Consider the following 24823-nt stretch of genomic DNA (forward strand, 5'->3'; position numbering starts at 1 on the left):
GGTGAATCGGGACGGTTTATTAACGTTTTTTGGTCCGAGCTTTTTTCTCTCAGGAACCACTGTTGCTAGAGACTGTCAGTTGATGGTGCATTCTTTACTGGTTCATGACTCACACTTCCAGGGCAGCGGTACACCTTTTTGCCTCTAGCATTTCTGGAGCATTGGACATTTTCCTCACTATTTAAGAATCGCCATCCTTTTCCACTCTTTGACAGATTGTCTTTTGCTAGAAATCCTTCTCTCTCTTTTGTAAATCTGGAACTGCTTAGCCTTTTCCCTGCTACTGGTTTTACATTAAGGACTCTTTCTTAACCCCCTGTTGGTGTCCTGCATTTGGGTCCTACCAGCCCTGACAGAGACACAGGTACCACCTTTCTTTGTGGGTTTTTTTAGATGGTAATCAACCTCTCCAACTGGCCATGTGACCCCAAAGGGTCCATGCTACTTTGTGAGTAATTTTGAACTCCACGTAGGTTTAAAATGAGAACTTTGTCTCCCAATGTAAATTCCCATAGCAGAGTACCCCTGTTATACAGTCAGGGCTGCTGTTCTTGGGCCGGATGCAAATGTTCCTGTGTTATGTGAATTTTGTTACATTTTGTTCTTGGAAGGTCCTTTCTCAACATTTTCTTTAATGACATCTAGGATGCCAATAGGTTCATGCCTGTATAATAGTTAAAATAGGGAAACTCCCTTTGGGTGCTTGCGAGACCTCTCCAACTGCAAACAGCAGGGGCACAAACCACTATACCTGAACGATTTTATGTCTCATGTTTTGGAGCATTTGTTTAAGCCGTGTCACCCGTCTATCTGTTTGTAGATGGTACATGCTCGTGTGGATTGATTTAATGTGATTCATAAAGTTCATGCAATGTTTGTGATATGAAAGCAGTGTCCCGATCAGTCAGGACTTCTTTTGGAATCCGAATGCAGGAGATCACACAGAACAGTTCTTTATGGCTCTTTTAAGACCAACATCTATGTCATCTTTTCATTTATGTGCTGCGTCAATTCTCTTCTTCTTCTTCTTCTTCTTCTTCTTCTTTCGGCTGCTCCCATTAGGGGTCGCCACAGCGGATCATCCGTCTCCATACCACCCTGTCCTCTACATCTGCCTCTTTCACACCAACTACCTGCATGTCTTCCCTCACCACATCCATGAACCTCCTCCTTGGCCTTCCTCTTTTCCTCCTACCTGGTAGCTTCATCCTCAGCATTCTTCTACCAATATAATTCATGTCCCTCCTCTGCACATGTCCAAACTGTCTCAATCTCGCCTCCCTCACCTTGTCACCAAAACATCCTACATGTGCTGTCCCTCTTATAAACTCATTTCTAATTTTGTCCATCCTCGTCACTCCCAACGAAAACCTTAACATCTTCAGCTCTGCTACCACCAGCTCCACCTCCTGTCTTTTACTCAATGCCACTGTCTCTAATCCATACATCATTGCGGGTCTCACCACAGTCCTATAAACTTTCCCTTTCATTCTTGCAGATACCCTACTATCACAAATCACTCCTGCCACTCTTCTCCACCCACTCCACCCTGCCTGCACTCTTTTCTTTACTTCTCTAACACACTCTCCATTACTTTGCACCGTTGACCCCAGGTACCTGAACTCCTCCACCTTCTCCACCTCTTCTCCCTGCAACCGCATCACTCCACTGCCCTCCCTCTCATTTACACACATGTACTCTGTGTTACTCTTACTTTCCAGCACATACCTCCACCTCTCCAGGCTCTTCTCGACCTGCTCCCTACTCTCACCACAAATCACAATATCATCCGCAAACATCATAGTCCAGGGAGACTCCTGTCTGACCTCGTCCGTCAACCTGTCCATCACCACTGAGAACAGGAAAGGGTTTAGGGCTGATCCTTGATGCAGTCCAACCTTCACCCTGAACCAGTCTGTCGTACCTACTGCACACTTCACTGCCGTCACACTGTCCTCATACATGTCCTGCACCACCCTCACATACTTCTCTGACACACCTGACTTCCTCATACAATACCACAACTCCTCTCTTGGCACTCTGTCATACGCTTTCTCTAAATCCACAAATACACAATGCAATTCCTTCTGTCCTTCTCTATACTTGTCAATCAACATCCTCAGAGCAAATAAGGCATCTGTGGTGCTCTTCCTCGGGATGAAACCATACTGTTGCTCACAAATGGTCACCTCTTCTCTCAGCCTGGCTTCCACTACTCTTTCCCATAACTTCATGGTGTGACTGATCAACTTAATTCCCCTGTAGTTACTGCAGGTCTGCACATCTCCCTTATGCTTAAAGATCGGTACCAGCACACTTCTTCTCCATTCCTCAGGCATCTTTTCACCTTCAAAAATCCTGTTAAACAATCTGGTTAAAAACTCCACTGCCACCTCTCCTAAACATCTCCACGCTTCTACAGGTATGTCATCTGGTCCAACCGACTTTCCACTCTTCATCCTCTTGATCGCTGCGCTCACTTCCTCCTTACTAATCCTATTTACATCCTGCTTCACCAACTCCACATCATCCAACCTTCTCTCTCTCTGATTTTCCTCATTCATCAGCTGCTCAAAATACTCCCTCCACCTTCTCAACACACTCTCCTCACTAGTCAACACATTTCCCTCTCCATCCTTTATTGCTCTAACTTGCAGTACATCCTTCCTCTCAGTCTCACCTGTTGTTTCCTGTCTGTCAGGAAGCTGGTGATCCATTGGCAGATGGCAGGGGGTATAGTGAGGTTTAGGAGTTTGGAGTGGAGGATTCCTGGAATTATTGTATTGAAAGCTGAACTAAAGTCAACAAACAGATTTCGGGCATATGTTCCTGGGCAGTCAAGGTGTTACAGAATGTAGTTTATCTGTTTGCTCGGTATGCAAACTGTAGGGGATCCAGCAGCTGTTCTGTCACCTTCTTTAGACGGGCCAATACCAGCTTTTCAAAGGTCTTCATGACGACAGATGTCAGAGCGACAGGCCTGTAGTCGTTCAGTCCAGTAATGAAGGGTTTCTTGTTGACCGGGATGATTGTGGAGAGTTTAAAGCAGGAGGGGACCTCACACAACTCCAGTGATCTGTTGAAGATAGAGGTGAAGATGGGAGCCAGTTGGTTGCTTTGAGACAGGAGGGGGAGACACCGTCTGGGCCGGGAGATTTCCTTGTCTTCTGTCTCTGAAAGAGCCGATGCACATCCTTTTCACAAATCGTGAGCGCAACTTGAGTGCTGGGAGGAGTTGTAAGAGAGGATTCCAGAGGTGTGATGGCGGCAGACATTGGGCTGGGTTGGAAGAGAGGTGTGAAGATATTGTTCTCAAACCTGCAGTAGAAGGTGTTGAGGTCGTCAGCCAGGTCTTTGTTTGCTTCAGTGGGGAGGGGTGGTCTCCTGTAGTTTGTGATATTTTGCAGGCCTTTCCACACTGAAGCAGGTTTTCAGCTTTTCAGAGTAGCTTCTTTTGGCTATTCTGATCTCCTTTGTCAGTTGGTTTCTGGCCTGCTTGTACAGTGCTTTGTCGGCCCCTCTGTTTGCATCTTCCTTGGCATGTCAAAGTTTTTTCAGTTTGGCTGTGAACCATGGCTTGTGGTTACTGAACTTGCAGAAGGTTTTGGATCGCACACACATGTCTTCACAAAAACTGATGTAGGATGTCACAGTGTCAGTCAGCTCATCCAGGCTGTCAGTTCCAGCCTCAAAGACACTCCAATCAGTGCAGTCAAAGCAGTCTTGTAGTTCCTGCTTTGCCTCACTGGTCCATCTCTTCACTGTTTTGACTACAGGCTTAACAGATTTTAGTTTCTGCCTGTATGTTGGAATAAGATGAACCAAGCAGTGATCAGAGTTCCCTAAAGCTGCCTGGGGTACAGAGCGATACGAGTCCTTAAGAACGGTGTAGCAATAATCCAGTGTGTTTTTCCCTCTTGTCGGACAGTTAATATGTTGCCTGTATTTTGGAAGCTTAAGTGTTAGTTTTGCTCTGTTAAAGTCTCCAAGGATAATAAAAAGAGAATCCGGATGTTTTTGCTCCAAGCCGGATATTTGGTTTGCCAGGTTTTGCAGTGCATCATTCACGTTGGCCTGAGGTGGGATGTAAACTCCGGTCAGAATGAATGAGGAAAATTCCATGTGAGTAAAACGGTTTACAATTTATTACCAGTGATTCCAAGTTTGGGCTGCAGTATTTATCCAGCACTGTGACATCTGTACACCAACGTTCGTTAATGTAAAAGCAGATTCTGCTGCCTTTCGTTTTGTCGGATAGCTCCGTTACGCGACCCGCTCGGTGTAAGTGGAAGCCCGAGAGAAGTAATCCGCTGTCCAGGATTAAGTGACTGAGCCAAGTTTCAGTAAAACAGAGAGCAGCGGAGCATGCAAAATCTTTGTTTGTGACGTTAAGAAGAGTTAGTTCATCCATTTTGTTCGGCAGTGAGTGGAGGTTCGCCAGGTGAATCAACGGGAGTGCAGTTCTAAATCCACTCTGTCATAGCTTTAGTAGCGCGCCGGCGCGCTTTCCCCACCGGTATCCCCTCCATGTATCATAGAGAGTAGCTGCTGCTCCAACTAAGATCTCCAAATAACTTTCCGGGTTTGTCAAAACTGGTGAAAAAGTGTCTGGGGTGAACTCCCCGATGTTAAGCAAGTCTTTAGTGTAAGTTATTAGGGTAGGGTAACTAAACACACAGACAATAAACAAAAAGGCTGCCATCCGTGGCGCCATCTTGACAAGAGAAGTAATGGTAGCAATAACAGACATGGGGGGGTTGAAAAAGGGAGAAGAGAAAATCAATGATCAGTGGTGACTAGTCTTGAGGGGATTGCTGTTTGTTTCCAAAGAGCAAGGACTGGAGAAGGACGGGAGAGACATGGGAAGGAGGAGAGAATGAGGGCTCACCTGCTCTCATAATATGCCACCAAATGGTTCTTACCCAGCTAGACCATCTTGTCCAGTAATGTTGGACAATAGCACTACATCCATTCCACTTGCTCTAGCACCAGTAACTTAATGCCATCATCAATGTCACTCTTCTTATCCAAACAATGGAAAAAAAATTGTGCTCAGCTTTGGGTTTCTTACTCAACTTCCCCGGTTCTGCTGTCCATTTATGAAGTCATACTTGACAATGAATGCGAGTAATCATACAGAAATCTTTGCTTATAGTTAGCAGTTTTAAAAATTTCACCACTAATGCAAGTGGAAGATGACTAGCACTGATATGTTTAAGTTTGAAATGTCAGTCATGCTTATTCCTATTTGCAGGGTTCGGTTTACTCACAGTCCAAGAAACAATTTGTTTTGATTTCTTTGCAGAAACCCACCATACCATTTAGTGAAATGTGTGTTTGATTGTGGCTCAAAATGACACATTCAATGCCCATTGTCCATTGAGGACTCTTGACCAATCTTTCATCCCGCTTGTAAGATTTATAATAAGAAGCCAAAAACCCATGGGTATCACTGGGGGTTTGTTAGATCTGTGTCATGGGCTTCATAGGATATTTTCATGCAGTCTGCACTGCCTGCTGAATAGTTAAATGAAAAAACAGTGCAATATTTTTAAAAATCTTAGCTAAAGTGTTGAATTCCATCAATTCTGATCAAGAACATAGACATTTTAGTAAACATTTTATTGCTACATGTTAATGAAATTTTAAGGAGGATAAGTTTTCCATGTACTCTTAAAATGTGCTAAAACCATTTTTTTCTTTGTTTAGGAGGTGACAATGTGATTTTTATCTGGAATGTGGGCACGGGTGAGGCACTCATCACACTGGATGACATGCACCCAGACATGATCTTCAGCGTGTGCTGGAACCACAATGGCAGCCTTATCTGCACTGCATGCAAAGACAAGAAAGTGCGCGTCATTGACCCACGCAAGGCCAAGATTATCGCAGTTAGTAGCACACAGATCATGTTGATATTAGGTATATATTAGGCAGTATAATATACTCAAGAATTAAAGTACAAATTCTTATTTTCCTTGTACTTGGGATTGTACCATACAGTGTACATTATTTAAATTTTTTATTGTGTATTTTCTAGGGCTGTCAATCGATTAAAATATTTAATCGCGATTAATCGCATGATTTGTCATTGGGTAACTCACGATAAATTGCAACTTAATTGTATATTTTTACCTGTTCTAAATGTATCTTAAATTAATACTTTTCAAGTTTTTCAATACTCTAATCATTTACATGGACAAATATGGATGCTTTATGCAAATTTATGTTTATTATTAATTCAATTCATTTTTATTTGTATAGCGCTTTTAACAATGGAAATTGTCTCAAAGCAGCTTTACACAAATATTGTGGTAGGAAAGAATGAATAAGATGTTCTTTATAAGTGTAAGTTTGTCCCTAATGAGCAACCCGGTAGCGAATGTGGAAAGCAAAAACTCCCTGAGATGGCATAAGGAAATCTTGAGAGGAACCAGACTTTAGAAGGAACCATCCTCATCTGGGTTGCACTGAATGTCCAGTTATTACAGCTAAATGATGTTAAGGTGTGCAGTGATGGTGATTAATTGCAAACTGTAGTCCTGAGTCAGTGTAGCAGACTGTTGCAGGCCGAGACGAAGTGGGCAGATCCTATACCACCATCAACAAACCTGAGTGAACGCATGAGATTGAGGGCATGACGGCATACAAATATCCTAGTTCACCGAACACTTTATATCCATGATTCCTCCAGATCTGCTTCTTTACCTAAAAAAAATTAACTGAAAAAAGACTTGACTAAATAAATGTTTTAAGCCTCCACTTGAACACTGAGACTGTGTCTGAGTCTCAAACACTGATTGGAAGGCTGTTTCATAACTGTGGGGCTTGATAAGAGAAACATCTGATTCCTGCTGTAGTCTTCATTATTTGAGGTACAAATAGTCTGCATCTTTTAATGTAAGTAGGCGTAGAGATCATAATGGTAAAGAAGTTCACTCCGATACTGCGGCTTTGATTGTTAAGTGCTTTATAAGTCAGTAGCAGTATTTTATAATCAATGCAAGATATAATTGTAAGCCAGTGTAGACTGATTAAAACAGGGGTGATGTGGTCATATTTTCTAGATCTGTTAAGGACTCTTGTTGCTGCATTCTGGAATAACTGAAGCTTATTTATGCACTTGCTCAAGCGCCCAGACAGTAAAGCATTACAGTTGACTAATCTAGATGCAACAAAAGCATCACCTAACTTTTCTGCATCCTGTAACGACATCATATTTCTAATTTCAGCAATATTTAGTAATATTATTCATTAAATGATTAAATAAAGCCTTAAATGACAGACGAGGGTCAATAATCATACCAAGGTCTTTGAATGCTGTAGACAATAAGACAGAAAGACCATTCAGAGATGCTACGTCACCGGGAAGTTTACTTCTAGCTGCATGTATTAAAAGTACTTCCATCTATTATGTCTCAGGAAATGAGTATGTTCATGAACATTTCTTCTTGTTTATAAAACCCGCAGTATAGTTCTGCACAATACTGCTAGAGGGTCAAAACCAAAGCATTGTAAAATGCTCACGAAGGGAGTTTATTTTATTGATGAGAATGTGCCAGGCCATTCAGCTCACGAACCGGTGAAACTTGCAGGTGACTTGGGGTACGAAATTCTGCCTCATCCCCTACTCCCCCAACCTCCCACCCAGTGAATTTTTCCTCTTCCATCTCTTGAAGAAACCATCTTGTGGCAGGCATTTCAGAAAACGATGCCAGAATGAAGGCTTCTTTAAAAATGGTCTCCACCAGCTCATCCATCGTTTGGAAAAGTGTTTTGCCTTAGGTGGAGGATATGTAGGGAAGGACTACGCTTAGGTATAAAGTTTGTTGTCATTTTATTATTTTTTCTTAGCAATTATAACACTTTTATGACAGCCCTTCGTAAATCATCAGGACACCAAACAGAACTTTTGCTGTGTTTTCACACAGACAGTTTAAATTGTCGGATGTGTGTATCTTGACAGTTTTTGGTGCTTGCTGAGACTTGGCCCATCAGCAAAACAAATGTTTATTGATTAAAAACTATTTTTCGGTGGAGTTTATAATGTTTTTTTTTATATCTGAGTAAAGAAAGGATGTTGTGAATAAATGTGTCATGTTGATGGTTTAAATTTCACCTTTAATATTTATTTATTTATATTTTTAATACAAATAGTCAAACAGAAATGCATGCTGCATCAATCGCTCATTAATAAAAATTAGTGCTGTTAAAATTAATTTGTTTTAATCCATTAACGCGTAAATTTTGACAGCCATAGCATTTTCGTTTGGTAGTGTTTGTGCCTGTATTTTGGAAAGTGAATGAAATACTCCACCCTTCTGACAATCAGGAAACAGTGAAGATGACAGTTTGTATAGCTTAGTGGTAATAACTAATTGCACCTCTGTTGTTTGTTCTTACCTCTTTGCTGTGTCTTTTACAGGAGAAGGATAAAGCGCATGAGGGTGCACGGCCCATGAGGGCCATCTTTCTTGCTAATGGCAACATCTTCACTACTGGCTTTAGTCGCATGAGTGAAAGACAACTGGCCTTATGGAACCAGGTGAGGCCTGAGACACACATCTCTGTAATGTACAGCCTAGATGTGTTATATTACTAATAACTAATCCTTAAATACAATTCTGTATTTACTGAGGGGTCTCTCTGTGGCACTCTTAAGGTGCCTGTGACTGGGTTGATGCATTGGAAAATTCCACTCACCTTGGCCCGCTGGGATGTAAACTTGTTTCCCGTGATGAATAAAAGGGTTTAAAGTTTATGAACAGTGAGTCCAAGTTTGGGCTGCAGTATTTATTCAGCACTGTGACATCTGTACACCAATGTTCTTTAATGTAAAAGCAGATTCTGCCGTCTTTTATTTCACCTGATAGCTCCGTTACACGATACGCTCGGTGTAGGTGGAATCCAGAGAGAAGTAATCCGCTTTTCGGGATTGAGTGACTGAGCCAAATTTCGGTAAAACTGGTGAATAAATGTCTGGAGTGAACTGTTAAGCAGTTGTAAGTTATTAGGATAGGATAACCAAACACACAGAAAGTAAACAAAAAGTAAGAAAGTACTAGAGAGATGTGCCAAGGCTGCCATCCATTGTGCCTTTTTGCCATTATATAATACCTTGTTTCAAAAATGCCCTACCGGCACGGTACCTCTAATAAATATATTTCTAATCTTGTCCATACCTGTCACTCCCAATGACAATTGCAGCATCTTTGACAGTTCTGCCTTTTTGTCAATACCACTGACTGTAAACCATAAAACATGGAAGGTCTCACTACAGTCTTAAAAGCTTTCTTTTCCACTTTTGTAGATACCCTTCTATCACTCCTACCACTCTTCTTTACCCCTTCACCCTACTTGCACTTTTTTCTTCAATTCTCTAACAGTCCATTACTTTGCACTGTTGATCCATGGTATTTAAACTCATCCATCTTCACCTCTTCTCCCTGCAACCACACCACTCCACTGCCCTCCCTTTCATTCACACTCATGTACTCTGTCTTAATCTTAATGACTTTCATTCCCCTTCTCTCCAGCATGTAACTCCACCTCTCCAGGCTCTTCTACACCTGCTCCCTAATTTCGCCACGAATCACAATATCCGCAAACATCATAGTCCATGGAGACTCCTGTCTGACCTAGTCCGTCTACCTGTCCATCACCACTGCAAACAGGAAAGGGCTCAGAGCCGATCCTAAGATGCAGTCCAACCTTCACCCCCAACCAGTCAGTCATTCCTACTGCACACTTTACTGTGTCACACTGTACTTATACATGTTCTGCACCACCCTCACATACTTCTCTGACACACCTGACTTCCTCACACAATACCACAACTCCTCTCTTAGCACCCTTTCGTATGCTTTCTCTAAATCCACAAACACACAACACAACTCCTTCTTACCTTCTCTATACTTCTTCGTCAACATTCTCAAAGTATGAGAATGTTTTGTCTGTTGTTTTCTTCCTTGGCCTCTCCTCTCTGCCTAGCTTCCACTACTCTTTTCATAACTTCATGGAGTTACTAATAATTATTCCTCTGTAGTTACTGCAAGTCTGCACATCTTCCTTATTCTTAAAAACCATTCCATACGTGTCCTCTCACCTTCAGAGACGATCTTGTTAAACAAACTCTACTTCTATTTCTCCTAAACATCTTCTTGCTTCTACTCGTATGTCATCTGGGCCAACCGACTCTCCACTCTTCATTCTTTTAATAGCTGCTCTCACTTCATCCTTGCTAATACAATGTACTTAGATGCTTCATTATCTCCACACCATCCAACCTTCTCTTGATCTCATTTTCTTTATTCATATATTCATCAGCTGCTCACAATACTCAATTAACCTTCTCAATACCCTCTCTTTACCACACTTTTTCACTTTTTCATCTGCATCCTTTATTGTCTTAACTTGCAGTACATCCATCCCAGTTTGGTCTCTCTGCCTGGCCAATTAGTACTTTTCTTCCTCCTTAGTCCAACTTCTTATACAGTTCATTATATGGCAGTTCTTTTGCTTTTGCCAAATCCCTCTTCACCTGTTGCCACTCCTTGTACTCATGCCTACTTTTTTTTTTTATCTCTCTGCCGATCCCAATTCTTTTTTGCCAACTTATTTTCTTTTTGCTTTCCTGTACTACCTCATTCCACCACCATGTCTGTTCTCCTCTCAGATGTCATGTCAAGTGTCCTGACTGTCTCTATCACTTCTGCAGTAGTTGCCCTATCATCCAGCATCTCTTCACCACCACCAAGCTTTTGTCTGACCTCTTCTCACACAACCCCTTTCTCCTTTAGTTTTTATTTACATGGCATTTGGCAGATGCCCTTATCCTGATTTCACCACATCAGTACCAGACTTTACTAATGACCTCGTATGGCATTTCTAATGACTTCGTTAGGCAGTATAACCGCAGATCTTCACAACTCCACTCCAATATCTAATGTAACATCTTCACAGAAAAGTGAAGGATATTAACAATGCAAATTGAGATGAAATATCAGTGGGAAACGTTTGTCTATACAGTGTACCTGCAAAGCACCTGTTTATTCAACCTGTTTGTCTCCTTCCTCTGGGTGCCCTTATATGTTAAGTTTTAAAGTAGTAAATATACTACTATCTTTCCATACATACAGAGGCACCAAACCTAGGTACCTCGAAAGTGATTAATCTATTAAAAAAAAAAAACAGTGGTCTATGTGGGTTACTATAAAAACTTAAAGAACGTAAACACATTTATGTTTAATGATTAACACTGTCATTACCATTCTAACAGTTAAAAAACAAGGAAAGTAAACTGAGCTGTAGCACTGTACAACTCACCATTAGATTAGCATTCTCATTAGCATTAGCAATACCTGCATATTTACAGTGCATTCAGAAAGTATTATGACATTAAGAGTATTGCTGTGACACTTATTAAAAAACTTATTTGAAATACTAGATAGATAGATTGTTGGATCACTTTATTCATCGCAGGGAATAGAGAGTGTAAAGCAGGGGTGGCCAACCAGTCAGAGACTGAGAGCCACATTTTTTTACTTTGTTACCACAAAGAGCCACATCATACACATGGGCACACATAACCATCACCCATCCCTTCCCCTAACACACGCACACACACACGCACCTCTGCTCAGCCAGATTTATTGTAAATGTCACACACCAACATAATGACAGAAATTGACTCCTACAGTACAAAGACCACAGGACAGTCATTTTCAACAATGAACATCTCACGTCTCACACACACAAACTCCTAGTTTAACCAAGTACACAAACAAAAATATAAATATAGCTGCAAGCAGCGATGGCGGACCCTCGCACATTTGTGTATCGCTATACAGTGCCTCCCAGCAAACAATGCACGGTGGGCAAGTGCATCAAGTGGGTAAATATCAGTGGACTATTTTATGTTGTTACTGACCCATTTGGGGACTGTAGGTAAAAAAAACCCCACATTTTAGACAAACGGGGGCGCTAGTGAGCCACTTAAGAGACACACCTTTGTCTGACCTTTTTGTCCACACTTAACAACCGACAAATGTGATGTATGTGTCAAATTTCAAGTTAATCTAAGCACGCCAAAAGCCTTAAATATGCCTGAAATGGCGTAAAGTTTGACGCGTTACCATGGGAACAGAAAATAAAAATCCCTTCGCAATTTATCATCTACAATGTCTCGGCATCATGTTGGCCACTTTTGGTGTCAATCGCATGAATAGGAATAGGAGGAGTATTTAAATGTCCTAGATTCACAATAGGCACATCGATGCGATCTGAATCCTTGGCCGAACATACACACCGCGTGTCATCCCAATAAGAAATTTTTTGCTTGAGATATTAGACACTTCCTGTTCTCTGAATTCACCATAAATTAGTCGCCGCGCCATGGCAGCACCGTTCAAGATATCAAAAATCCCTTCACAATTTAGCAAGGTTAATGTCTCGGCATTATGTTCAACACGTTTGATGTCAATTGCATGAATTCCCTAGGAGGAGTATTTAAAAGTTCACCGCATGCACTTATAAAACAAACCAAAATGGCTGACTTCCTGTTGGGGCGGAGCTCATAGTTTTGAAGGCGAAAGTTGTTCGGGTCGATGAGATCTATATGCGTACCAAGTCTCGTGCAATGTGCGTACATAATTGCCCGATCTGTGCACCAATGTTTGTTTTTGCATTTCAGGGGGCGCTACAGAGCCCCCCTGCCACGCCTGTTTTCCAGCCTTTGCCCCAGCCTAGTGCCGCATGACTCTGACGTATGTGCCAAATTTCAAGAGTTTTTGAGTATGATAAGGGACCCCAATTGGCCAATGTGTGTAAAACAAAAAAAAAAAAAAAAAAAAAAAAAAAATGGACAAAATATATAATATAGCGATAGCGGGCAATCGCACGTTTGTATGTCGCTATATGGTGCCTCCCAGAAAACAATGTACGGTGGGCAAGTGCATCAAGTGGGTAAATATCAGTGGACTATTTCAAGTTAATCTAAGCACGCCAAAAGCCTTAAATATGCCTGAAATTAAAATTTTTACATCCATTACAGGGGGCGCTACAGAGCCCTACTGCCACACCTATGTTCCAGCCTTTGATCGGTCCTAATGGCAGATGACTTTGTCTGTGCCAAATTTCCGGTGTTTTTGATCATGTTAAGGTACCCAAAGTGCATGCCAAGAGTTTAAATATGCCTGAAAATGTAAGTAGATTTGACACGATGCCATGGCAACAGTGTTTGAGATATCAAAAATCTGTTCGCAATTTAGCATTTATAATGTCTCGGCATCATGTTGACCACTTTTGGTGTCAATCGCATGAATTCCCTAGGAGGAGTATTTAAAAGTTCACCACATGCACTTTTGAAACTATCCAAAATGGCCGACTTTCTGTTGGGCAGAGCTAATAGGTTTGACTGTGAAAGTTGTTCGGGTCGATGAGATCTATATACATACCAACTCTCGTACATGTGCGTACATGTTTGCCTGATCTGTGCACCAATATTTGTTTTTGCATTACAGGGGGCGCTACAGAGCCCTACTGCCATGCCTATGTTCCAGCCTTTAATCTGTCCTAATGGCAGACGACTTTGACGTTTGTGCCAAATGTCCGGTGTTTTCGAGCATGTTAAGGCACCCAAAGTGCATGGCAAGAGCTTAAATACGCCTGAAAATGAAAGTAAAGTTTGACGAGTTGCCATGGGAACAGCGTTTGAGATATCAAAAATCCCTTCGCAATTTATCATCTACAATGTCTCGCCACTTTTGGTGTCAATCGCATAAATATCCTAGGAGGAGTATTTAAAAGTTCAGAGCCCCCCTGCCACGCCTATGTTCCAGCCTTGGCCCGACCCTAGGGCCCCATGACTCTGACGTGTATGCCAAATTTCAAGAGTTTTTGAGCATGTTAAGGGACCCCAAATGGCCATTTGTTGAAAAAAAAAAAAAAATTAAATCCGAGCGAAAACAATAGGGCTTTGCACCTTTCGGTGCAGGCCATTCTGGCCTGCTCCTCGGTGCTCGGGCCCTAATAATTTACAATAGAGTTTTTCTTTTACTATGCATGTTACTTAGTGGGTCTTTTGGCATTCCTTGCCTTGAACAATCCCCTTCAAATCTGGCTCGTATTCCGCTGTTGCCACTCAAAGCAATTCTTTGACATGGGTGTCAATCAGAACAGATTGGTGCTTTGATTTCAGGTAGAAAACACAGACTTTGTTTGCGTTTTTTTATTTTTATGTGCGTGTTCACTTCGCTTGAGTTCAATGCGGTATTTTCGTCAAATGCGCATGTGCGTGAGATGAAAATACCGCAAAGTTTCCCAGTAGGGGCAAGCTCATTTAAGTCTTAAAAAGTACCGTATTGGACTCAAGCAAAGCGAACACACACATTAAAAAAAACCCACAAACACAAACTTCGATATGAATGTAAGAGCCGCATGAAACCAGCCAAAGAGAGCCTAAATCATCCTAAGAGAGCCTAAATCATCCTAATGCCCTACTTTTGGATGGAGTTCTCTTCAAAGCCAAAGTGAGCCGTGGGTTGGCCACCCCTGGTGTAAAGTTACAGAGTGTAAATGAGTATACTAAAAAGCAATACTGTCTGGCCACACTAACTGCCACAAGCAGCTTTTTGATCAAATGCAAACCATAATCCCCAAATTCACTCCTATACATACAGTATAGTCAGAAAGTATTCCACTCCTTTTTTTCCACAATTTATGTTCCAGCTAAATTGCTTTGATGTGACAAGAGACATGTATCATGAATGAGAAATAGATTTGTTCATTGTGAGTTTGACTCTATTTGAATTTGTATGTAGTTAGTTAATAAACGTTGTGCACTTTAGGTATCATTCTTTATATTTTACATATAACATGCATAGACAATTAACATGATATTATAATTTGCAGAAAAACATGGATGAACCAATTTCAGTACACGAGATGGATACCAGCAATGGAGTGCTACTTCCCTTCTATGACCCAGACACTAACATTGTCTACCTGTGTGGAAAGGTAGGAGACATTTACACACACGTTTAATACACATTGCAACTTTGTTCAACTGGATGCTGCATATTTAATATTTTGGCCACTGTGTTAATGTTTACTTTGAGGTATTATTTATATTGTACATTAAATTACCCCTTTAACATTAAATGTAACTTTCCCTCCACATGTAATTGGTAATTTAATGTTAGTGTTTAATTTCAATTCAGTTTTATTTGTATAGAGCTTTTAACAATGAACTTTGTTCCAAAGCAGCTTTACAGAAATAAAAGGGTTGTGAAGTTTTAATTCACGATATTAGTGCCTCCAATTGAAGAGAACTCCATCCAAAAGTAGGGCATTAGGATTATTTAGGCAGACTGAAGAGAAGAAAGGGACAGAAACACTGGTCACTGGTAGCTCATTAGCATGTTTAACTCGACAGTGAGTGAGAAAGAAAGGAAGAGAGAAGGAGAGTAAAGGGGTGACTGTGAGAAAGAAATGGGGATTATTAAGTGTACTTTATGTTAACTAAATGTTTAGGACAATGTACAGTCTGATCAAGGTGCAAGTAGGGACTCCGGCAAGACTAGCTATTACAGCATAACTAAAATCAAGACTAAATGGAAAGCAGCACCAATTGAAAGGCTGTTCAGTAATAGCCTTTTTTTTTTTCATTATTTTTAACAAAGCTCTATGCCTAATATATACTAATATTACCTAATATTGTAGAATTTAGTTTAGCATGGTAAATAATGTTCTGACTCTGATACAAATGTACCTGAATCTCCTCCTGGATGGAAGGAGTTTGAACCGTTTGTTACTGAGATGGAAGGACTCACAAGTGAGTACATCCTTCACATTTCAGCAACCATTTTATTATATAATGGGACAATACTATAAAAAGGAAATTGCAGCTTGTATAGCAGTACAGATTTGCTGTCCTTTAAAAATAACTCAACATGCAGCCATTATTGTCTTAATAACTGGCAACAAATGTGAGTACACCCTAGGTGAACATGTCAAAACTGTTTCCAAAGTGTCAGTATTTTGTGTGTACACCATTGTTATGTAGCACTGCCTTAATCCTGCTGGGCATGGAATTGACCATAGCTGGACAGGTTGTTGCTTGGATCCTCTTCCACTCCTCCATAATGACATCACTGGGCTGCTGGATGTTAGACACTTTTCACTTGAGGATGCCCCACAGGTGCTTAATAGGGTTCAGGGCTGAAGACATGCTTGGCCACTCCATCACCTTCATCTTTAGCTTCCTCAGCAAGGCAGCTGTCATCTTGGTGTTGTGTTTTGAGTTGTTATTATATCCAAAAACTGCTGTTCGGCCAATTTTCTGAAAGATGAGCATCATGTTCTGCTTCAGAATGTCACAGTACATGCTGGACATCATCTGAGACAAACATTTACATTTGTGGCATTTAGCAGATGCCCTTGTTCAGAGTGACACAAAAAAAGTGCTTTGAGTCTCTATCAATTAATAATTCTACACTGGTATGCTCGATTACAAACTTAAGATAAATCAGCCTACAACTCTGTTGAGAGAATTTTTATTTTTTTATTTTTTTGAACAAAGCAAACTTGGAAAGTGTTAGTTTAAGTGTTTCAGGAAGAGGTAGGTCTTTACCTGCCGCTTGAAGACTCAAGGGACTACTAGTTCGGACATCTAGTAGATGTTCATTCCACCACCTCAGTGACAGAACAGAGAAGAACCTTGAAGTATACAGTGAGGAAAATAAGTATTTGAAAACCTTGCTATTTTGCAAGTTCTTCCACTTAGAAATCATGGAGGGGTCTGAAATTGTCATCGTAGGTGCATGTCCACTGTGAGAGACATAATCTAAAAAAAAATCCAGAAATCACAATGTATGATTTTTTAACTATTTATTGGTATGATACAGCTGCAAATAAGTATTTGAACACCTGAGAAAGTCAATGTTAATATTTGGTACAGTAGCCTTTGCAATTACAGAGGTCAAACGTTTCCTGTAGTTTTTCACCAGGTTTGCACTCTTCTCTAGATCAGTCAGGTTTCTTGCCTGTCGCTGAGAAACACGGGAGTTTGAGCTCCCTCCAAAGATTCTCTATTGGGTTTAGGTCTGGAGACTAGGTCTGCTAGGCCACGCCAGAACCTTGATATGCTTCTTACAGAGCCACTCCTTGGTTATCCTGGCTGTGTGCTTCGGGTCATTGTCATGTTGGAAGACCCAGCCTCGACCCATCTTCAATGCTCTAACTGAGGGAAGGAGGTTGTTCCCCAAAATCTCACAATACATGGCCCCAGTCATCCTCTCCTTAATACAGTGCAGTCGCCCTGTCCCATGTGCAGAAAAACACCCCCAAAGCATGATGCTACCACCCCCATGCTTCACAGTAGGGATGGTGTTCTTGGGATGGTACTCACATTCTTCTTCCTCCAAACACGTTTAGTGGAATTATGACCCAAAAGTTCTATTTTGGTTTCAGCTGACCACATGACTTTCTCCCATGACTCCTCTGGATCATCCAAATGGTCATTGGCAAACTTAAGACGTGCCTGGACATGTGCTGGTTTAAGCAGGGGAACCTTCCGTGCCATGCATGATTTCAAACCATGACGTCTTAGTGTATTACCAACAATAACCTTGGAAACGGTGGTCCCAGCTCTTTTCAGGTCATTGACCAGCTTCTCCCGTGTAGTTCTGGTCTGATTTCTCACCTTCTTTAGGATCATTGAGACCCCACGAGGTGAGATCTTGCATGGAGCCCCAGTCCGAGGGAGATTGACAGTCATGTTTAGCTTCTTCCATTTTCTAATGATTGCTCCAACAGTGTTTTTTTTTTTCACCAAGCTGCTTGGCAATTTTCCCGTATCACTTTCCAGCCTTGTGGAGGTGTACAATTTTGTCTCTAGTGTCTTTGGACAGCTCTTTGGTCTTGGCCATGTTAGTAGTTGGATTCTTACTGATTGTATGGGGTGGACAGGTGTCTTTATGCAGCTAACGACCTCAAACAGGTGCATCTAATTTAGGATAATAAATGTAGTGTAGGTGGACATTTTAAAGGCAGACTAACAGGTCTTTGAGGGTCAGAATTCTAGCTGATAGACAGGTGTTCAAATACTTATTTGCAGCTGTATCATACAAATAAAGTGTTTAAAAATCATATATTGTGATTTCTGGATTTTTTTTTTAGATTATGTCTCTCACAGTGGACATGCACCTACGATGACAATTTCAGACCCCTCCATGATTTCTAAGTGGGAGAACTTGCAAAATAGCTCAGAGAAGGTGGTACCAGTAGAGCAGTGATCTCAGGCAGTGTAGTGCAGTGTGAGGTATGATGAGGTCTCTTAGGTTAGATAGTGCTGGTCCATTTTTGGTTTTGTAGAAGCATCAGCCAGTGGAGGGATCACAGCAGTGGGGGGTAGGGTGGGAGAACTTGGGCAGCTTGAACAGAAGAGACAGAACAAGCACTTGGGCAGCCAGTGTGGACAGAAATTGTCAAATCCTTCGGATGTTGCAGAGAAGAATGTCGACAAGAATTAGCCACATTAGCAACATGTGAGAAGAAGGGCATTTGATTGTCTATAGTTACCACAATGTTGCGAGCAGTGGCTGAAGGGGAGAGCAGAGCGTTATGAAGAGTTATTCGTAGATCTTGACCTGGAGTTAAATGGTGGTGAAGAGGAGTTGGATGATTGGGGACCTACTGCAGAAGTGATAAGAGAGACAGCTAGAAAGGTACTTGGTGTGACATCTGGAAATAGAAAGGAAGACAAAGAGACATGATGGTGGAATAAGGAAGAGCAGGAAAGCATAAGGAGAAAGAGGTTGGAAGAACAGAATTGGGATCGACAGAGTGATAAGAAAAGTAGGCAGAGTACAAAGAGATGCGGCAGCAGGTAAAGAGGGATGTGGCTAAATCAAAGGAAAAGGCATACGAGGAGCTTTATGAGAAGTTGGACACTAAGGAAGGAGAAAAGGATTTGTTCCGATTGGCCAGACAAAGGGACCGAGCTGGGGAGGATGTGCTACACGTTAGAGCAATAAAGGATGGAGATGTGTTAGTGTTCTCTTTGACTGGAGGCCACTCTGTGCAGCTTGGGACGGTTTCTTATCAACACCTTGGGTGGTTCCATTAAATTCCGGAGTAAGAACGGGAGCTTTGAGGATTGATTGGACTGTAGTTAATGTCAACAGTCTCCTACACTGACTCAGGATACAGTTCGCTTCTGATCATCAACACTGTACCCCGCAACATTGTATATCTGCTACACATGAACATTCGGTGCAACCCAGATGAGGATGGGTTCCTTCTTGAGTCTGGTTCCTCTCAAGGTTTCTTCCTATCTCCATCTCGGGGAGTTTCTTTGCCACCGTCGCCACCGGCTTGCTCATCAGGGACAAACTTACTTATAAAGAACATATTCACTTTTAATCACCACATTATCTGTGTAAAGCTGCTTTGAGATGATGTTCATTGTTAAAAGTGCTATACAAATAAAAATGAATTGAATTGAATAGATGGAAATGTGTTGACTAGTGAGGAGAGTGTGTTTAGAAGATGAAAGAAGTATTTTTAACAGCTGATGAATGAGGAAAATAAGAGAGAGAGTCAGAGTCGGATGGACCAACTGACCTCTTCTCTCAGACTGGCTTCCACTACTCTTTCCCATAACTTCATGGTGTGACTGATCTACTTAATTCCACTGTAGTTACTGCATGTCTGCACATCTCCCTTGTTCTTAAAGATCGGTATCCAGCACACTCCTCCATTCCTTTTAACTTCCGAAATCCTGTTAAACAATATTGTTAAAAACTCCACTGCCATCTCTCCTAAACATCTCTATGCTTCTACTGGTATGTCATCTGGTCCAACCGACTTTAATGGCTTTCATTACTTCTCTTTCTTTGCACTGAGCCAGTTGCTCAAACAGACGAGTTTTAAATTACTGTTTACATTTTCAGAGGTGTTTTAAATTACGTAAATCATCGGGACAGCAAATGGAACTTTTGCTTTGTTTCCACATAGCAATCCGATTTTAACTGCCGCATGTGTGCGCCATGGCGGATTTTGGTGCTTGATTTGATACTTGGCACATCAGTGAAACAAGTTTGAATTTCGCCTCTTTTTATTATTTATATATATTTTTTTTAAATGGACAAACAAATTCAACAATAAACATTAAAATTAATTTACGGTAAAGCCTTTAGTTATGTAAATATGTTATGTAAATATATATTTATATAAATGTATTATATTTATTTATTATTATTTTAAATTTTTTTGCATCACACAGGGCGACAGCAGCATCCGTTACTTTGAGATCACAGATGAAGCACCATATGTTCATTATCTTAACACCTTCTCCAGCAAAGAACCACAGAGGGGCATGGGCTATATGCCCAAAAGGGGCCTAGACGTTAATAAGTGTGAGATTGCCAGGTATGTATGTATGCATGCTGTTACAACATATATATACCACAGAGGGGCATGGGCTATATGCCCAAAAGGGGCCTAGAGGTTAATAAGTGTGAGATTGGCAGGTATTTCATTCATAATTGGCAGGGATTTATTATGGAACAGATCTGTGGCCACAGTGTTATGTATTGTGGATATTTTCATATGTCTTCTACCTCTTACGAATTACTTAAATAAAAATCTATTGATAGAGACCTCAGAGGCCTTCTGTAAATCACTCTGGAAAGGTTGGCTGACAAAAGTCATTAACTATAAATGAAAAGATGAATGAAGTGGCCAGAAAGTGACTGACTAGCAGGCAAGCACTCATCCTTGACTAACAGCAGGCTAATGTCTAGATCTGAACTCATGTATTGTTTTCTCAAGCTATTAAAAAAAAAAACCTGCGAATACAACCACATTTTCAACTTATATTATTTGGCCCAAATATGCTGCTTCACACAGAAATGTCCTATTTATGAAAAGAAAAATCTATTTGTCATGATTAAAGCTGATCTGACTAATGTCTGCTGTGTGATTTGACATGAACTCATCTTTATATTTAAAGGTTTTATAAACTTCATGAGCGGAAGTGTGAACCAATTATCATGACTGTCCCAAGAAAGGTACAACTTTAAGCAAATATTTAATTGTATTAAAACTGCAATAGAAAAAACAGTACAATGAATAGACAGTGTCGATTTTTAAAATTTGCATGTTAATCAGCATGGTAATGTCTGCCAATTTCCAACAGTATATTGTCTATATGTGTATGCATGTGTATACTGCGCAATTTAATAACAACACCTGTACACGTGAGATCAGAGGAGAATGACCCAACTAATCAGTCTGACAAATTTAATAATTCTCAATAACAAAAAAACTCAAATAAGCACGCTTTTCAAATCTGTTTTGATCAATGTGATGCTTTGCTGTTGTAGATTACCTATCGCTAGGTTTAGAGTTTTATGCACACTGAGATGTTTTTCTGTTTACTGGATGTAAAGGTTGATAGTTAAGTTATTTGAGTTATTAAGGCCTATATCGATGGATGGATGGATGGATGGATGGATGGATGGATGGATGGATGGATGGATGGATGGATGGATGGATGGATGGATGGATGGATGGATGGATGGATGGATGGATGGATGGAGTTTTAACTAACTTATAATAACAAAAGCAACTGGCTAAAAAAACTTCAAAATCATAGTCAGTAACATGCAATTGCTTATGTATTCATGATTACCACCTGCAGTCAGACCTGTTCCAGGATGATCTGTATCCAGACACTGCTGGACCAGATTGGGCCTTGGAAGCAGAAGAGTGGTTTGAAGGAAAGAACGGTGATCCGATTCTAATTTCCCTCAAACATGGCTATGTACCTGGCAAAAACCGTGACCTTAAGGTTGTCAAAAAGAATGTTCTTGACAACAAGTCATCCAAGAAGGTAGAGGTGACGTCAGTTCTTCAAAAGCCTGCCTCTCCTCAGCTCACTAGAGTAAGTACTAAGTCATGTAGTTAAATCATAAAAAGTTAAATGAGTTCTCCCCCAACCATTTATATGTAGTGTACAGTGGTACCTTGACCTACGAGTTTTATTCGTTCCGTGGACTAGCTCATATCTCAATTTGCTTGCACATTAAATCAGTTTTTCCCATTAAAATTACTTAAAATGGCATTAATCCGTTCCAACCCTCAAAATGCCTCCCCATTTTTTATGTTTCATGTTATTAAATTAGGAAAATACATTTCTAAATAACAAATCTTGTATAAAAACATAATAGAAAGAGTATGTAAAGATATAATAAGGTTTTATTCAGTGTATTTACCCTGGAGATGAAAGACTAGAGCTAATGAAAACGCAGGCAGGGGGGTTGGTGGGGTGAAGGTGATAGGCGGAGGGAAAACTTGTTTTTTACTATCACTATTGTACCCTATGTATCCCTAAACTTTGCTTATCTTAACTTCATCATTTTCATTGACCGCTCGTACCTCGGAAAACTCGTACATTAATGCACTCATAGGTCAAGGTACCACTGTATTTCTAATTTCTGCATACACTGCAATTATATGTTATAGCTTAGTAGGTAAAAGTTTGGAGATGGTTTTATAACCTCATGCACATTAAAATAGTGCTGCACTAAACATTTGTGAGCTTCATGATTACTGTAAATGTATAAAACATGTATATACATTAGAATGTTCTCCCCTTTTTTATTTTGAAGAAAAATGAAGTAAAGTTGGAAGAGCTGCTCCGAGAGGTGAGATCACTCAGAGACCTGGTGACACTACAGGACAGGCGAATTGCCAAACTTGAAGAACAGGTGGCCAAAGTGGCAATCTGAGGCATTGACAAAGGTCTGAGTGACCATGACATGGTATAGGAAAAGATATATTTCAGAGGGCCAGTCACTGCCAAAATTTAACTTGACTCATTACTCCTGGTGTTTTTTTGTGTGATTACAACTTGAAGTAACATTCCAATATGGCTATTTTCCTCTTGCTTCCCCTGAACATTTATTACAAATTCAATTGAAAAAGTTAATTAAAAAAAGCAGGTAAATATTTTTTTCTTTCATGTTTTAGTGCATTTTTATTTTAAAGTTATTAGCTTCTGAACTTTCGCACCCAGTGCCAAGTCCTTAAGTATTTTCTGTAAGTGTATCAGTATTACTCTCCTCTTTCATTTCTTTGTATTGCCAAATGTAAGTTGAAACTTGCGTACCAATTGGTTTGTTTTTATTTTACTCCTTTTTGCCGTTTCACTGTCTATTTTAAGTATTTTTATTACTGGACATAGGCCCCTCTCTGTTATACATATTTAGAAAGGTTACAGGTTACATGACCATGACCTAGAAATAAATCAGAATTAAAATGATCATAAAACTACTGCAGATTAAAGCAGCGTTGATCAGTCTGGTGCCTAATTGTGAAGCACTCAACAAATGCTACAATTCCTGCATTAATTTCATACTGCTCACTATAATGGATTTTTATTCCACACTGTGTGAAAACATTTATCAGTGTGTACTACTTTATATATATATATATATATATATATATATATATATATATATATATATATATAATATATCATTACAGTTAGATGAATTTGATATTCTTATCTAATTCCCCAAAAGCAATAAAGCAAAGGTGTTTGAATGAGATTTCAAATTTGATTCTGAATCTGATTTTTTGTTTCTAATATATGTTTGCTTTTTAGAGCTAGGACTCTAAGCAGTTCATTTGACTTATGTATATGTGGGAATACTATATAATTAATACAGTAATCATTGGCCCTGTTTACAAAAACAACTTAAACCCTTGCTACCTATTTTTTGTCTAGCCACTTGGTTAATTTTTTAAATGTAAGTATAATCTGGTCCATTGGTGTTTGGACATTGTTATTTTTGCTGTCTATCATAGCATAGCAGAGTTGATTTTAAGTTTGGCTTTTGCAGTTGGAATTGGTATTTGGTTGCCTTTTATTCTCAGCATGAAGTCAAATATGCTGTCACTATGAATGAAACAAGCCATCATTAGGCTTAAAATCTAAATAAAACAATTATAGAGATAGAAAAAAACAAGTGTGGCCATATTATCTATTATATCCTTAAACAGATAGAGTACACTGTTAATTTCAAGAAGAAGAGAAGACAACAGAAAACACCTGTGGACAGACCTTAATCATACTTCAAAGGTGACCCGAGATGTTTTAAAGGCAAACAAGTGGAATCTTCTGCAATGGCTAATTCAATCACCTAACCTCAATCCAGTTGAGCATGTTTTTTTTTTTACATTTTCAAACAGAACACCCCAAAAAGGAACTTAGATCTTCTGTTGTAAAGACTTTGTAGAGCATCAAAAGGGAAGAGATCAATATTTTATTTCATATATTATAATATGCTTCATTGGCTTATAAGGGAATAAAATACACTTGGTCATGGAACAATAGCCAGTTGAGAAAAATAACTGTAATACACTGTAAACTTCAATATACTGAGGTAGACAGCTAAAAATTATTGCACTTTTACAAATATTTATGGACTTGACTTTATTTATTAAAACATACTGCAGTATGTCCACGATTCTACCTTATGCAACATTTTCAAAGTATCCCAGTCACAAAAGAGTAAAAGACCTTTACTCTTCTCTGAGCTGACATCTAAACTTGGTCTCCATAAAGCAGTGGCAACCAGCTGGCCCTCACCCTTGTAAATGATTAGACCCTTGTCTATTATTGAATTTAGCCTGGCTCATCAACAGTTTCTAAACACTTGTGTGTCCTAAACCATCTTGTGCATGCATTTCAAGTTTCACTAAAAACAAGCAGACATCCACAATAAAAACAAAATCATCAGCTGTGTGATTTATT

At 40.0% G+C, this 24823-nt stretch overlaps 1 protein-coding gene across 1 annotated transcript in view; it reads left to right on the forward strand.

Moving 5' to 3' along the window:
• coro1cb (coronin, actin binding protein, 1Cb) overlaps window positions 1–24808 on the forward strand; it is a 57689-nt gene extending 32881 nt beyond the window's left edge. The window contains exons 5-11 of the mRNA XM_046839145.1: window positions 5710–5891; window positions 8426–8545; window positions 14911–15015; window positions 20285–20430; window positions 21014–21071; window positions 21704–21946; window positions 22674–24808. Coding sequence (XP_046695101.1) covers window positions 5710–5891; window positions 8426–8545; window positions 14911–15015; window positions 20285–20430; window positions 21014–21071; window positions 21704–21946; window positions 22674–22793 — 974 coding nt within the window. The 3' untranslated portion in view covers window positions 22794–24808. The remainder of the gene's footprint in view (window positions 1–5709; window positions 5892–8425; window positions 8546–14910; window positions 15016–20284; window positions 20431–21013; window positions 21072–21703; window positions 21947–22673) is intronic.
• The last annotated feature ends 15 nt before the right edge of the window (window positions 24809–24823 follow it).

This window comes from Silurus meridionalis, chromosome 25 (assembly GCF_014805685.1).
Source record: "Silurus meridionalis isolate SWU-2019-XX chromosome 25, ASM1480568v1, whole genome shotgun sequence".
In the NCBI taxonomy this organism is placed as follows: domain Eukaryota; kingdom Metazoa; phylum Chordata; class Actinopteri; order Siluriformes; family Siluridae; genus Silurus; species Silurus meridionalis.